The 16,128-nt window shown below is 36.9% G+C and overlaps 2 protein-coding genes across 2 annotated transcripts; both read right to left on the bottom strand.

Annotated features, from left to right (window-relative positions):
• Window positions 1–2,216: 2,216 nt before the first annotated feature.
• On the bottom strand, window positions 2,217–3,155 carry LOC101570487 (olfactory receptor 52J3-like). Its single transcript, XM_004641988.1, has one exon. The coding sequence runs from the start codon at window positions 3,153–3,155 to the stop codon at window positions 2,217–2,219; it is 939 nt and encodes a 312-aa protein (XP_004642045.1).
• Window positions 3,156–13,834: 10,679 nt separating this feature from the next.
• LOC101570080 (olfactory receptor 51G2-like) lies at window positions 13,835–14,779 on the bottom strand. Its single transcript, XM_004641987.2, has one exon. It carries the CDS (start codon window positions 14,774–14,776, stop codon window positions 13,835–13,837), a length of 942 nt encoding a protein of 313 aa, XP_004642044.1. The 5' UTR covers window positions 14,777–14,779.
• Between the last annotated feature and the right edge of the window lie 1,349 nt (window positions 14,780–16,128).

The following is a 16,128-nucleotide window of genomic DNA, read 5'->3' as shown; positions in this document are numbered from 1 at the left end:
AAAAGAAAAAGAAATGAAGAGAAAATGTAACATTAAAATATATTAATAAAAAGGGACTGTGAGATAGCTCAGTGGACTAAGTACCTGCTTAGGCAAGCACAGGGACAAGAGTTCAATCCCTAGCACCACATACCTCACTGCCCCTCCCCTGCCTGGGTGTGTTGAGCTGGTCACCGAGCCTGGGCATGGTGGCCCATGTTCTAATTCCAGACCTGGACAGGCTGAAATCAGAAGAATCACTACAAGTCTGAGCTGTATGGTGAGACTGCACAAAATAGAAAAAATATTAATAAAAATAATCAAATAAAGTAGAACTGTATTCTGATCTGATTAATGTCAATCTTACTGTCTGGTAATATTTCACACAATAAAAATTTTAGAAGTCACTAAAATATTGTCAGAAAACATTGTCAGAAAGTTATTGTATGAAAATGTGCAACATATATGTTAAAATATAGTATAAATATCTATTAATAGGTGAATACATAAATGTAATCAATGATACAAAATGGACAAAATATTTCATCTGTGTAAATTAACACTGTTTAACAAAATAATATGGCTGGTAGCAAATCTAAAAATTTATTCTCCAATATCAGAAAAACATCATAGAATTTAACATTAAATATTGGACAGAAACTGTTGGACAGTATTAAATGTGATTTTAACATGAATGTTTCATACAGTTTCTTTAGCATTATGTTTTACATGAATACAATGTTTAAAGGTTTTCAATTTCCTTTGCAGTAGCAATATTTTTACTTTAGTTTTCTTCTTTAAATAAAGTGTAGAAGACAACATAATCAAAACTGTAAAGCAATGAAAAAATGATATATAAGTTGATGATTTGAATTTTTTCTCACATTTTGAAAATCTATTTAACAAGTCCCTACAAAGCACCACTGTAACTCATGCATGCAACTCACAGGTGAATCAACAGCTGGTACATTAAACCCTGTGGAAGAACTAGAGATATGTCACAGCTCAAGGGTATGATGTTGTAGATTTTAAGATAGATAGTGCTAGGGTCAAGTGTAGGTTGAAAGAAAAAAACAAAACATAGTGGTACACAAGATAGGCATATATCACATAAAAAGACTACATGTGAATAGATTACCAGAACTTAATGATATTTATGCTATGGGGATAAATGCTGAATTACTCAGTTATATGTTAGCATATCTAAGATATGGCTTTAAAGTTAGCTCTCTCTCTCTCTTCTCTCTCTCTCTTTACTATATTACATTGAGAAATGAGACTTATATACTTGGCAACAAATCTACTGAAGGTACAGATTTGGCAAAGATGGTTTTGAGTCCAGGAAAATTGCTTTACAAGAGCAAAAGAGAATATAATTCCAAGAGAAGTAGATGTTTCTGTTAACTTTGTGTCTTGATTTATATCCAACCAGTGGTGTGATTTAAGAAATACAAATTACTCAAAATGAATATATCAAAAAACTAGGGCTGGGGCCGGGGAGACGGCTCAGTGGAATAAGCGCTTCCCTGGCAAGTGCAAGGGCCTGAGTTCAATTCCCGGTTCTGAAAAAAAAAACAAAAAACAAAAAAACAAAAAAACAAAACCTAGGGCTGGGGAGATAGCTTGTAGGTCTAAGCATCTGCCTGCAAGGGCAAGGACCAAGTGAGATCCGTGATACCACAGGCAGTGCTAGCCACAGAACTCAGACATGCAATGCCAGCCCTGAAACTGGGTGTAGTGGTGCACTCCTATAATCCCAGTGCTGGGGAGGCTGAGACAGGAGGAGCACTATGAGTCTGAACTGCACAGAAAGACCCACTAATATATATATATATATATTTTAATAAAAGAAAGAAGAAAAATACAAAAGACAAGGAAAAGATGGAGGGGAGGAAAGAACAAAGGAAAGAACAAAGGAGGGAAGAGATGAAGCAGAATAATAGAATCAAGCAAGTACAGTTAAAGGCAAACTTCCATAAATTTGCTCATAAAAGCCTAAGTCATACAAAGTTCTTCCAGGATTTCCTTTCCAGGATATCTGATCCATCTTTGAAGTGGAGACGAAACAATGTTCCTGCAGTTTCTAAAACAATTACTACATAAGAGCGCAGAAACTTGGATTGAAAATTGGCAGTAATAAGGCAAAGAGATGAGAAGGTATAATAAAGGCTGTCTTCAAGGCAAGCACATAAGTCTCCCTAGGAAGATCCAATCCTTAGAAACAGAAAACAAGAGTCTTACCTTCTGATAAGCACACTGAGCACTCGCTCTCTTATCTGTTTTGTCCTCACACCATAAATGATGGGGTTAAGTACAGGCGGAATAACCACATAGAGGTTTGCAACAAGAATGTGAATGTAGTGTGGGATGCTGTGTCCAAATCGGTGAGTGAGGAAGGAGAAGACTGACGGGATGTAGAAAACACAGAGAACTGCGACATGAGAGCCACATGTACTGAGGGCTTTGCCCCGTGCGTCCTGTGATGGGAGGTGGAAGACAGCACGGAGAATGTACACATAGGAAATGACAATGAGGACAAGATTCAGAAGAAACAGCGAGACCACAAAGAGTCCATAGATACTATTGATGCGAATATTTCCACAGGACAACTTTGCAATGCCCATATGCTCACAGTAGGAATGGGCTATGGTACGTGCATGGCAGAAAGGTAGCCGGTAGATGAGATAAATCATGGGAAGTATGCACAAAGCTGGACGAATTACAATCCAGAATCCAATACCCACCAGCACCTGAGAAGTCAGGACAGTTGTGTAGTGTAGTGGGGCACAGATGGCCACAAACCGGTCAAAGGCCATGGCCATCAGGACTTCAGCCTCCATGCCAGTGAGAGCGTGGATCAAAAACATTTGAGCCACACACCCTCCAAAGGTAATCTCATGTGCATCAAACCAGAAGATAGCCAGCATGCGGGGCACAGAAGTGGTCAAAAGAGCCAAATCCACTGTTGAAAGGATGGCCAGAAAATAGAACATGGGCTCTCGGAGAGACTGCTCTGTCTTGATGACTGTCAAAATTGTGGCATTCCCCATTAAAGCCACAAGGTAAATAGAACAGAATGGCAGAGAGAGCCAGGCATGGATCTTTTCCAGACCTGGGATTCCAATGAGGAAAAATGTGGCTGGGCGAGATATGCTCCTGTTATAGTGGTACAGCATTCTGTAGTGGTTAGAGGATAAGAAGTTCTTCTTTTTGGGTTTGGGGGGGTAGGGGAAGAGAGTGAGGGAGACAGACAAAGACAAAAGTAGAGACAGAGATAGAGAGATAGAGAAACAGAGAGATCAGGGGAGGAAGAGGTGCAAATTATATTTATATGTTGCTGTCTTTGAGTTTCAGCAGCGTTGAAGTCACTTTACTATAAAAATAAGTCTCTTAATGAAGCACATCAGAGGAATCATCCCCTGAAGCACTTGAACTGTTCAGGGAATAGTTGTATTCTGAGATTTCATTCTTTAGGTAGATCATCTTCAGATCCTGAAATGGAGGTTTGCAACAAAGTCAATGCACTTTAAACCTTCCCATTGCTTTTGGAAGACTTTGGAATGTGACTAAAGTCTCAGATGCTCATCTTTGGTGAGAGCCTCTGTAAGTATAACACAGTTCATGGAGCAGGAGGAATAGTCTAGGAAGGAAGTTTAAAATGTCTGTAAGCATTCCATAATTAAACTACCTCCCAAAACCTAGGATACAGACACTCCCATACTCAGAAACTTAAATTTTTCAAAGACATAGAGACACTCTGCTAAAATCCCTGGCCCTAGTAAATTCCCTCTCACAACCGGAAGCATAAAATAAGCAACATGGCTCAACATGCCCAGGCAAGCTCTGGGTCCTAGAGAATCCTGCTGGGTGGAAACACAGGTGTTCAATACTTCCCATCTGCACAGAGGATCAACCAGGGAAGAGGTAACTTAGGCTCCTGCACGCTCTGCACTGCCCAAGCCACACCAGGCATTCTCAGCACCTGTGCTAATTTCACTAGGCTCAGAGGTCAACACTTACTTGTTCACTTCCCACTTCACTTGGAGGCACTTGAAAGGTGGAAAGAGTAAACACCTCACAGCCTAGGAGTGTGTTGGTGTGGCAGGAGGTAGTCTTGTAGTTCTGTTGAATTGCAACGCTTTGGTAGCGAGGAAATCAACAGGTGCAACAGCCAGAAGGAACTAAGAAAGGTGATTAAGTTAAGCCTTCAAAAGTCTTCAAAGGAACCAGGCTACTTAGGATGATATAGAGAGAATTTTCCTGTAGGTTCAGGCACCTACGCTCAACAAGGAAAGCCTAGAGATTTCCATTCATCCTTGCTAGTAACTATACTTTCTAATAACATTTTTAATTATCTTTTTTTCAACTAGAAAACATACTAAGGTGAAAAAATAAGTAAATTTACCCATTTTTATTCATTCCAAGACAAATAACAAAAACATTGCAAAGCCTTGTTTTTTTTCTACAAAAACATAAATATTCCGGCCAATCCCAGTATCATTGTCTGTCAGAAAGATAATGGCAAAATCCATGGTGTAGAGTCTTTGTTCCTCACAAGGAGCCTCTCTCAACACTATGAGTATCCCATCTTCATTAATTCCTACTCCTGTAGAAATTGAATTCCTGTCATGGAATCAATAAGATTTTATGCCTAAATCTTCATGAGAATTTTTACATATAACATTTAACTGAATATATAATATTTATAAATAATACATACAAACTCTGCTTTCATGTATTGTGATTTAGTAGAAAAGGGTTATGATTTAACACTTATCCTTTTCCTGCGGGGTACAGCTTCGGCACACTGCGCAGGTCTCATCGTGTACAGCCCACGCTTCTCTACATGGGCCACCACATCGCTTACCAGGATTCACGGCAGCTTCAGCTCAGCCTTCCGCAGTGCGCCCTGAAGCACAGCTCTCAGTCTCCCTTATGATAGAAATGGAAAGGTAACTTCATGGTAGGTCTGTGCCACCTGAGGCCCCTTTCTAATCTCAAGTTTAGACAGAGTTCAGAGACTGAGTCCCCAGAGATGGCTCACTCCTCTAGCTCTGCTCCTGAAAAAAAAAGAAAACTGGGAACAAAAACTAAAATGTACATACCAACAGAGAAAATATAAAAATGTGTGTATTAAATGCATAATGATAGTTACATATTTTGACAATAGAAATAAAACACACTTTAAAAAGATAGCTTTTTTCAACAAGATGAGAATACCAAAAGTTGGAGGTAGAGGGCAGTGAGGGGGAGTGGGAAAGGAAAGAATTGTGATGTGTGGGGCACACGTTTCAATTCCCCATGTTCTACAATGATTAGAAAGAATGAAATTATGATATATGGTCACTATCCTAATAAAAATGGGAGGAAACTAAAATTAGACATTAAAAATCTTACTTATTTTCCATATGAATGTGATTATATGCTTCAAGTCTGTAGTATTATACAAAAAAAAAAAAGAATTGGCCAAATTAATTGCAAACACTTTAAGCTGTAAAAAAGGCCTTTTAAATTCCTACTGTTTAATAATATTGTTTCTCCTGAATAACAGTTTTTTCTTAATTATTAAATTGCTTACTTTTTTGATTCACATAAAAATAGAACCAAAATCTTTCCCTCAAAAAACTGAGTTTTTTATGTGAATTTCTCATTGCCACAGCATGTTTCATAAAAATCCTGCTGATAAATATCTAAAGTTTCAACTCCTAAATTTCTAATAAGTATAATGTTGCTGATGTACAAACTTGGCTTTACTATATGCTAGCTGTGGATCTTTGGGTGACATGAATATTGTCTGTATGTTTTCATTTATCTATTTATAAAATGGAAGATAATAGTACTTTCCATGTTAGATAAATATGCAACACAAGTCTAATTTCAATGAGACATATAGAATAATGTCCAACATATGTATTGTCTTGAAATGCAGTGTTTTTTCCATGGTATGCAAATTAAAACAACACTGAGATACCATCTCACCCCAGAAAGAATGGCTATCATAAAGAAATCAACCAACAACAAATGTTGGAGAGGCTGTGGGGAACATGGAACCCTTTTCCACTGCTGGTGGGAATGTAGAATGGTGTAACCATTATGGAAATCAGTGTGGAGGAAAGAACTGTGATGTGTGGGGCACAAGCCTTAGAAAACTAGGACTGGAAATCCCATTCAAGCCAGCTACTCCCCTACTGGGGAAATTCCCAGAGGAAATGAAAATATCATATCATAGTGATATATGTGCACCTATGTTTATAGCAGCACAATTTGTGATAGCCAGATCTTGGAAGCAACCAAAATGCCTGTCAGCTGAGGAATGGATGAAAAAGTTGTGGTATTTTTAATACAATGGAATATTGCTTAGCTATAAAGAATGATAAACTCGAAGCCTTTATATTTAAGTGGATACACTTGAAGATATACTCATAAGTGAAATAAACCAGAAGCACATGTATAAATATCATATAGTCTCCCTAGTGTAAGAACTCAAAAAGATATAAAAATAGAAAGGTACACCACAATTAAAAAGAAAGAACTTAAGGATTAAACAATGAAGAGAGACAAGGAGAAAAGCTAGGAAACATAATAGGGGCAAAACCATACATTTATATGTACAAGATGCTTAAGGCAATGATCCTGAGAATCTTCAGGAAATTTTTGAAACTAGCAATTAATTGGTAGGAATCTCACCCTGACTAACTATATGTGTTGATACCTGTGAATTAAGCAACTTCATTGAAGATAGCAATGTGTAATACTAGAGTGGTGCTTGGAATGCCTGTCATTCTGGTCTTCTATATATGTACTGCTTGTCATGTCATACCAATTACTTCTATACTGTCTCTAAAGTAAATTTTTGTTTTTAAAAAATGTAATAAATGAAAACAAAAGAGAAGAAAAAATGTCGTAAGACTTTCGCTGCAATGTTGTATATCATTAGATTTCTAAATTTCTGTGTAATATATGTAACTGTTCCTATTTTTAAAATATTTTTTCAGATTTTTCTATTTTTGTTCAATTTCTGTAGGTATTATAAAGTTTAATGTGCCAATAATTGATGGAAAATACCTGTTCCATGTTATGTGTAAGATGTTTGATATTCAGACAGATAGTGAGGTAAAGCTCAACTGCCCAAGTTATAGGGAGATAATATCATTAAGATTATTTTCTGAAGAGTTAACTTCAGTTTGCAGGCCAAAAATTAGAGAAAAAGAAGGGCTGCAAGAACAGCCAACATTTTGGCCCCAGCCTTTCAAGGTCAGTGAGGACTCAGGATATAGGAGAACCTGTACTGTAACATCATGTAACTCAGGAGTGTCCCAAATTTTCTGATCAAGGAGATTATGGAGCCACAGTGGAAAGTGATCTATAATGTAGAGTGTGCCTAAGAAGAGTCATGTGGAGAGAAAACATTCTCTCAGGCTTTCATAGAGAGCAGATTGGTCAAGCAATGGCCGTGACTCATCCACATGGCTGACACTGACAAAGGATCTACAAACTACAGTACAGGATTTCAGGGTAAATCCTGAAAGGATTTGACTGACCTTGTCAGATACAAAAGTTACATTTCTTGTTATATAGGTCTTGCTTTATCTTGATCTTAACCATCCAGCAGAAAAGTATAAAACCGAGGTATAAAAAGTAAAGCCATATTAATATGCTGAGCTGTAAAAGTCTCAAGTCAACAACTTCTGACATTGATAGTCCTACAGATAACCCAGTTGTATTATGGACCAGTGAACTATATTGGATTATTTTACTGAATTCACACACCTACAATATTTAAATAGCAATGGAATACCCATCTCTGACAAAAATAAACAAAAAAGGGGATACAAATGAAGGACCATTTGTATCTGCATATACAAAATCATTAGGATAGATATACAGCTACTTTCTCTTAATTCAATGAGAAGAAAGATGTGTACTCATAGTGTTTGTGGACAGGATATGTCTGCACCTTGTACTGTGAATAACCACTATGAAGACAACAATATGCAATGTATTACTTATTGAAAATGTCCTGTTAATCAGTTTTGAAACTGTCTCATTGCTATTTGTTTCTCAATAAAATTAATTTAAAAAGAAATGTAGTGTTTTTCTAATTATTTATATTATTTTAGAGTTCTACTCACAAGGACCATGTGTAGATATTATTTGTGCAAACAAATTAAGGAGTTACTTATATTACTAATTCTATGCACATGTTTTTTTCCCCTTAATTCTAATTTCTTCTAAATTTTGGCAGCAATCAGGCACACAGTGTGATTCTTTATAATAGAATGTAACTTTTGATTGGAACATTAGAACTCTTTATTATACAGTTGTCACTTTGGAGAAGGCATTGACTACAATCATGAGAAGCAGTAAACTACATCTGCTTTTGAAGGCCTTCTTCAACATTCTACACAAATGTTTGAAGCATCCTTTCCACATTCCCAGCTTTTGTTTTCCTATAGAGCGATAGTGAAAGATTGCCTTTGGTTGAGCCCAGTTTTCACATCTCATCACAAACCTAACTTACAGTACTTTTTTTGTTGTTTTTTTGTGTTTCTCTGTGTAAGGAAGGAAGTATGTCAAGTTGAAAGCTCCTAAAGAGACCTTTAATCCATGAGGAGTGTCTTAGGATGAAAAACAAAATGTAGAATCACAGCACCAATTATTTATTTATTTATTTATTTATTTATTTATTTAGTACAGGGTCTCTCTCTGATCTCTCACTAAGAGCAGATCAGACTCACAGTGATCCTGCCATCTCAGCCTCCCTAGCCCTGGGATTACAGGCATGAGCAACCACACGTGTCTCAGTGGCCAGAATGCAGTACTGGTGCTTCAACCTGGGTATTTGCACTTGCCAAGCAGACGCTTAGACTGCAGAGCTATCTCTCCAGCCCAGCAACAATTAAATATTAGTAAAATTGATCTCCAGTGACAATCATGTAGTTTTTGAAATAAATCCTTTTAATACATATTTCTACAATTGTAATCATCTTAGTAAATAAATATAGATAGATATATGTAGGGATGGCCAAATAGTTCAGCTGATTAAAGCACCTGCAAGCAGGCACAGAGGCCAGGGTTTCAATCCCCAGGCCTTCTGTGCCCGCCCCGCTGCCCCAGAGTGAGCTGAGATGGCAATTGAGACTGGGGTGGTGGCACATGCCTGTAATCCCAGCTCATGGGAGTGTAAACAGGAGAATTGCTATGAGTCCAATCTAGTAGTGAGACACTGAATACCCTGTAGGCCCTTCCCTAAAATACAGAAAAAAAGGTATATTTAACATAGATATAGATATATTATCTCTTCTTGTTCATTTTTGCTCCCTCTTCCTTTCCTATTTCTCCATCTGATGGTATAAGTTAAAAAGTTCCAAGTAAATAAAGGGCCATTTTTACATTCATAAGTCTAAATTTCAATGTAAAGATTTAATTCCTCACACTGGGTCCTGTAGATTCAACAGTGTTACATTCAAATCCCAGGAAGTTGCTCTGTAGACCTCAGCAATCTGACTCTAAGGTTTTTACAGTACAGCATGGAAAAAAGATAGTTTTATCAACAAATGGCACTGGCAAGAATGGAAATGGGTATGTGAAAAACACGATCTGAATACAGAACTTATTTTCATTCAGTTTAGTACAAAACATATTTAATAAACCTAAAAGGAAAGAATTAAAACCTAAAAATAGGGCCAACCAAATAGTTCAGTGGATTAAAGTGCTTACAAGCAGGTGCAGGGGCCAGGGGTTTGATCCCTGGGCCTGCAGTGCCAATCACACCCCTGGGGCACACTGCAACAGCAATTGAGGCTGGGTTGGTGGCATACCTGTAATCCCAGCTCTTGGGAGGCTATAAACAGGCAGATCACTATGAGTCTGATCTAGTAGTGAGACCCGGAACACCCTGTAGACCCTTCCCTAAAATACAAAAAAAAAAAAAAAAAAAAAAAAAAAACACCTAAAAATAAAATAAAATGCTGTAAAACTTAACAAAAACAATGTAAGAAGAGTTAATATTTAACTATTTGACCAATCTTGCATACCTATATCTGTTATTCTGAGCAAGATTTAACAATAACAATACATTATATAACAATCATTGTTAATTTTCTATTTTTTGTTTTGAAATTCTGCACCACATGTACTGTATGCTTTGTTTCTGTTTTTGTTATTGTTTTTTATTGCTTTTCATTAAGAAAGATGATAAAGTGTTGGCAAGATTAGTGGATTAAAGCAACTGCTTAGGCAAGTACAAGGGCTGGAATTCCATCCCTGGCACCACATGCTGCACTGGCCCCACCCCTGGGTGCACTGAGCCAGACATGGAGTTCAGGCATGGTGGTACATGCCTATAATCCCAGCACTGGGGAGGCTGGAAACAGGAGGATCACTATGAGTTGGAGCTGTGTAGCGAGACCTTGCACACACACACAAAAAAAAAGATGATAAAACAATCCACAGTGTAGCGGAAACTATTCCCAGACCAGACAAACAACAAATGACTTTTATTCATTATACAATGCTGATATTGCTATATTTATGTACTACACATGCATAATTGTGGACATACATGGTGGATGACAGAAACATGAATTCTTGTTTTTGGTGTAGGAGATATAAGTGACAGAAGACAGTAGAATTGCTGCATATGGTAATATCAGAGTAAATTAATATCTTGCTTACTTTAAGGACATATAGAAATATTTACAGATAATGGTATGTGAAGATTGGATGATGCACACGTGTCTTCTTGTTTTGTCTTAGGAAAAAGGACAGCAGCAGAAAAACCCTACTAGAAAGTAGTAAGTAAGCATTCATAACTTGGTTTCCAATACTGTTCCTATTTTTTGTTTTCTCAAAATATTATTTTCAAAGTACTTATTAGTGCATGTTTATGATACATAGTAATTCCATTAAACCTCAGGAATTAGCACATACACAGCAAAGGAGCAGGGGGAGTTAAGGGGAACAGTGGCTTCTTAGACAAATGATTTTAAGAGTTTGACAGGGAATATTCAAGATGACCCTTGAGCGTGTCAGCACCAGGAAGCAAGGGCATCCTGAAGTAAAGAAAGAAACCAAAAATAACAACAAAATCTTACATGAGGTAGTATTATCTAAAAGAGCTCCTTTTGGTCAGACCAGGAACAATTTGAGAAAAATAAATACAATTTATCTTATTATGATAAAATTTAACACGTAAATCCATAACTCGATGGTAACAGAAATAAATTGGAAAAGGAGAGAAAATAATATTCAAAACATTAAGTGATTTTTGTATCCGCTTCTAGCTTAATGAGTACAAATATGAGTTCCCATGCTCCTGGAATAAACTGTATATTGGCTTTCTTTCAAAAAGTGAACCATATAAACAGTATTTTCATTATTCATTTTTTTTTTGAGAATAAATATTGAGGCTGTCACCTAATAGAAAAGTGTTGGGGACAACCGGCTCGGGCCGTCCTCTTTGTCCCTCTCTTGGACAGGAGCTTTCTTTCCCTCAATAAATACATTCTGCTAAGAAAAAAAAAAGAAAAGAAAAAGAAAAGTGTTACATTACTGTACTATATGCTAACATCTTGAAAGGAAAGATGATTTTTAAAAGAAGATAAATTTCATAAAATAAAAAGTGTACACCATCCCAGTCACACGATTCAGGCAGAGATCAAAGGTGGAATTGTGTTTTGCTTCTGTGGCATTTGAATGCATAATCCTAGTGTAATCATCAGATAGGCCACAGAGAAATTTCAGTAGAGTGATATTTTACAAAACTCCTAACTGATCTTCTTGAAAATATTCATGAATTCAAAAATTATGAAAGTGTGAAAATCATTTACATTAAGAGGAACCTAAGAAGCTGGGATTAGTGGCATAGACCTGGAATGTCTGCAGTCTCAGCACTCTGAGAGGCTGAGCCATGAGGGTAGGAACCTGAAGCCAAGCCTGGGCACTTTGTTTACCTGGCATGAACCTGTCTCAAAATAAAACTTGGCTGGAGAAGCCCTTTGGTTAAAACCCAGAATTGAAAAACCTTGAAATTCAACCATGCAATATGCATCCTGAACCAGATCATGAAGCAGTAGTAGAACATTAGGCAGGTATAAAATTCTGAAGAAAATATAATTTATAATTTTGTTTAAAGGAATATTAATATGGCTTCTTGATTTTAACGAATATTTCATACTAATGTGAAATTTTAATGATAAAGAAAATTGTATATATAATATACAAGCACTCAATGCTTTCTTATATTTTCTGTAATTCTAAAATTATTAAAACTAATTTCTTTGTTTTATTTTGTTTTTTGGGTGGAACCGGGGATTGAACTCAGGCCCTTGTGCTTGCCAGGGAAGCATTTATCCCTCTGAACCATCTCCCCAGCACCCAAAGTTTATTTTAAAAGGAAGTGGACGTTTAAATGAAAATATGAATACTGAGTTTAGTAACAATGGATCACTTGAAATGTTTTAAACTACAATTAGAGTGGAATCATGAAAGTGAAAATCAGACCACAGAAGATTAAGTTTAGAACAGAAGGTGATGAAACTGAGCCAAAACTTAAGGCAAGTTTTTAGTGATAGTTTGGAGATCATGTAATTTTTATGAAGATGAAATGATATTCCAGTTGATAACATTAATTGAAAGCAAAGTGTTTTGAAATGTCAAGTAGCTGAAGTTACTAGTGTTCAAAATATGTCTATGTATCAATCCCCTAGTTAAGAATTCAGAAATACAATTCTCCTCCCCCAGAAAAAAGTCATAAGCATAATAGAGCAGAATGCCACTGGGAACCAGGAACACCAATGAGGATAGTACACCCAGGAGAACACAGGAGCTGAAGGACCGCATGTGTCTCAACTTAGGTCTTGCATAGCACATTTTAGGATACAGAATTAATAGATACTAGTATAAATGATTGAGAAATATACTGAGAGCTCAGCTAGAGAAAATGGACCAAAATGTGGATAGCAATGTGTAAGCAGCTCTCAGAATAGAGAAGCATCTGGAGGTTTCTAAAAAAGTAACTTCACTGGTTCTGCCTTACATGACAGCTAGCAAATATAGTTCAATTAATTTTGTCCAAATTTGCTTCTTTTCATCTTTCTGGAAATCTACATTTCCGAACAATTTACATTGTTTTCTTTTGATAGCAGATTTTCTTGCTGTGACCCCAACATACCCAAAAATGTTTTTAAAGTATTTTCCATCTAAATAAACAGGTTAGAGGAATATCCAAGGGCCGGTGAGAGAGCTCAGTAGACTAAATGCCTGTTTAGACAAGCAGAGGGACTAGGGTTTGATCCCTGACACACATACTGTGCCACCCCCTGCATGCTGAGCCAGGGACCAAGTCGGGGCATGGTGGTGCATTCCTGTTATACCAGCACTAGGAGGCTTGAAAACTGGAGGATCAATATGAGTCTGAGCTGCATAGTAAAAGGCTGCACAAAATAAAACAACAACAAAATAAAATAATAAAATAAAATAAAATAAAACCAGAAGAGTATCCAGACTGTAAGGTGTATATAAGAATCATCTTAACATCTAAATATTTAGGATCTGAGGCTATTCACAATGAATAATAGATAATCTCATTATAAAATAAAATCAGGACTCTTCTCCATTTTAAATGATGAGTATTTACTGTCTTTGAAGTTTAGATATATATCTTCAAGGAAAAGTATGTATGGTAACATTTAAATTCTTATGTCTACATTGATAAGAAATACTTTCATAAGTATAGAAGAAGTGGGGGGGAAATTGTGTTTTGGAGTCACTTTCACTTAAACTTCTTTTTATTTTATTGAGAAACAAATAACAATGAGACAGTTTCAAAAGCTGATTAATAGGGCATTTTCACTTAAACTTCTTGTTTCTTGAACTTCTTAAGGATTCGGTCACGAATCTGCTTGGTCTTTACACTGTAGACAATAGGGTTCATGAGGGGTGGCACCAGCAAGTACACATTGGCCATGAGCACGTGGACCATTGGAGAAGCATTCTGCCCATAGCGACGGATCATGGATAGCCCAATCATGGGTGTGTAGAAGGTGAGTACAGCACAGATGTGGGAAATGCAAGTATTGAAGGCTTTCACTCTCTCTGCCTTGGAAGCTATACTCAATACTGTGCCCAGGATGAGGAGATAGGAGAGCAAGAGAAGCACTGAGTCAAGTCCCATGGAGCAGATGACCACCATGAGGCCATAGATACTGCTCACACATCGGCTGGATACAGTTGTCTTTATGAGGTCCTGATGCAGACAGAAAGGGTAGGAAAGAATGTTGACTGCATGATATTGGAGTCTCTTCAGAAGAAAGGAAGCTGGAAACACCAGGGCCAAGGCTCTTCCAGCAATGGCCAACCCAATCCCAATGATCACATCATTGGTTAAAATAGTTGCATAACGCAAAGGTTCCCGGATTGCTACAAAGCGGTCAAAGGCCATGGCTAACAGAACAGCTGACTCAATTATTGAGAAAACATGAATGAAGTACATCTGGACCAGACAAGCATTGAAAGGGATTTCCCGAGCATGGAACCAAAAGACACTAAACATAGTGGGAAAGGTAGTGGTGGACAGGCCCAGGTCAGTGAGTGCCAGCATCGACAGAAAATAGTACATAGGTTGGTGGAGTGAAGATTCTGTTCTGATAATGAAAAGGATGGTAATATTCCCCACAATGGAAGTGGCATAGACCAAGAAGATAGGGAGGGAGATCAAGCCATATTTGCTTTCAAGGCCTGAAAAGCCTGTCAGAAGGAAGCGAGGATACAGTGCAGATGCATTGAAGACAGACATTGTGCTGATGCATCCACCTTCGATCTAAGTGGAGAGACAAGAATATGGAAATTAGACGGAGAGTAGGACAAAGTCAGTAGTATAACAACAAAGGCATTCATGCATCTGTCTGCATTTAGGGTTTTAATCATTCCTGTGCTCATTGTTCAATTCCTGTCTATATTCACCACTCAAGAAATTTTTTATTCTTTTTGCATACACAAACTAAAGAATAGCTGATTGTGCTAAAACTAGAGAAATATATAAAAATACCTTCCAATGCTTATAGACTACAACAAAGTAAGCTGAAATTAAGTGTCACTTTGAAGATGATATTAAAAACACAGGATACAAAATAGAAAAGGTATAAGTTCACCTAGGGAGGTTAAGGACTATTTCTGCCAAGTGACTCAAATTAATTTTCAAATGACTCCCATGAATTAGATGGAACCAAAGGATTGTGATGTACATCACATATTGATCGATGCTGATATAGATGAAGAAATGTATTAGAGAGCTCAGCAGTTCACCATTCTGCCTGAAGATACTCTCCAGGGCCCCAGTGAATGGTTGAAACCATAGAGGGACCAAACCCTGCACGTAACAATTTCTCCTATCCACACATAACAATGGTCAAGTTTAATTCATAAGTTAGGAAGAACAATAATCAATAACCACTAATAAAATTGAGCAACAATAATAAGATTTTAGTAATTACAAGTTGATTATATTTAGAGTTTTCCATTTAAAGTTAAAGGCAATGGGGCCAGGGAGATGGCTCAGTAGAGTAAGTGCTTGCCTGGCAAGCACAAGGGCCTGAGTTCAATCCCCGGTTCCGCAAAAAATAAAGAAATGAAGAAATAAAGTTAAAGGCAAATAATCAAAGTTGTAGAAATCTGGAACCGTGAATGCACATATATTGTTAATGTGAGTAAATATAAGGCGAAAAAGCTGAAGGTAAATAGTAACTTTTCACCATTGGAGTTAAGTTTAATAGAGAAAGGAACCAGAATTTTTGAAGGAAATTTTGTGTAAGTATAAAGAACTTGCATTTAATTATAGAGGACTTGGCATAGCAATTGCAATTTAAAAATCTGCTTGGCCAGGTCTACCATATATAGTCATCAAGGAAAGATAGATGATTTAAAAAATGAGTTATAGTTTGACAAAGACAAAACAGGAAAAAAAGAGGAAAGCTAAACAAATGGATTCCAGTGAAATCTAACAGTAAATATCATGATGGATAAATAGGTATGAAGGTTATATATACAGAAGGAAAAACACCAGAGATAAGATGGATCATTACATGCTAATTTTGAGTAGAAGTAAAATCTAGAGTAAATTCCCTTATTTTATAAAATTTCATGCTGTTT

The sequence above is a fragment of the Octodon degus genome, unplaced genomic scaffold (assembly GCF_000260255.1).
Source record: "Octodon degus isolate 3935 unplaced genomic scaffold, OctDeg1.0 scaffold00146, whole genome shotgun sequence".
Classification (NCBI taxonomy): domain Eukaryota; kingdom Metazoa; phylum Chordata; class Mammalia; order Rodentia; family Octodontidae; genus Octodon; species Octodon degus.
Note: the sequence above shows the minus strand (reverse complement) of the source record. Positions and strands in the feature narration are given on the sequence as shown.

Excerpts from the sequence above, each read along its gene's own strand:
- LOC101570487 (XM_004641988.1), bottom strand. The coding sequence starts at position 3,155 with ATGCTGTACCACTATAACAGGAGCATATCTCGCCCAGCCACATTTTTC.
- LOC101570080 (XM_004641987.2), bottom strand. The coding sequence starts at position 14,776 with ATGTCTGTCTTCAATGCATCTGCACTGTATCCTCGCTTCCTTCTGACA.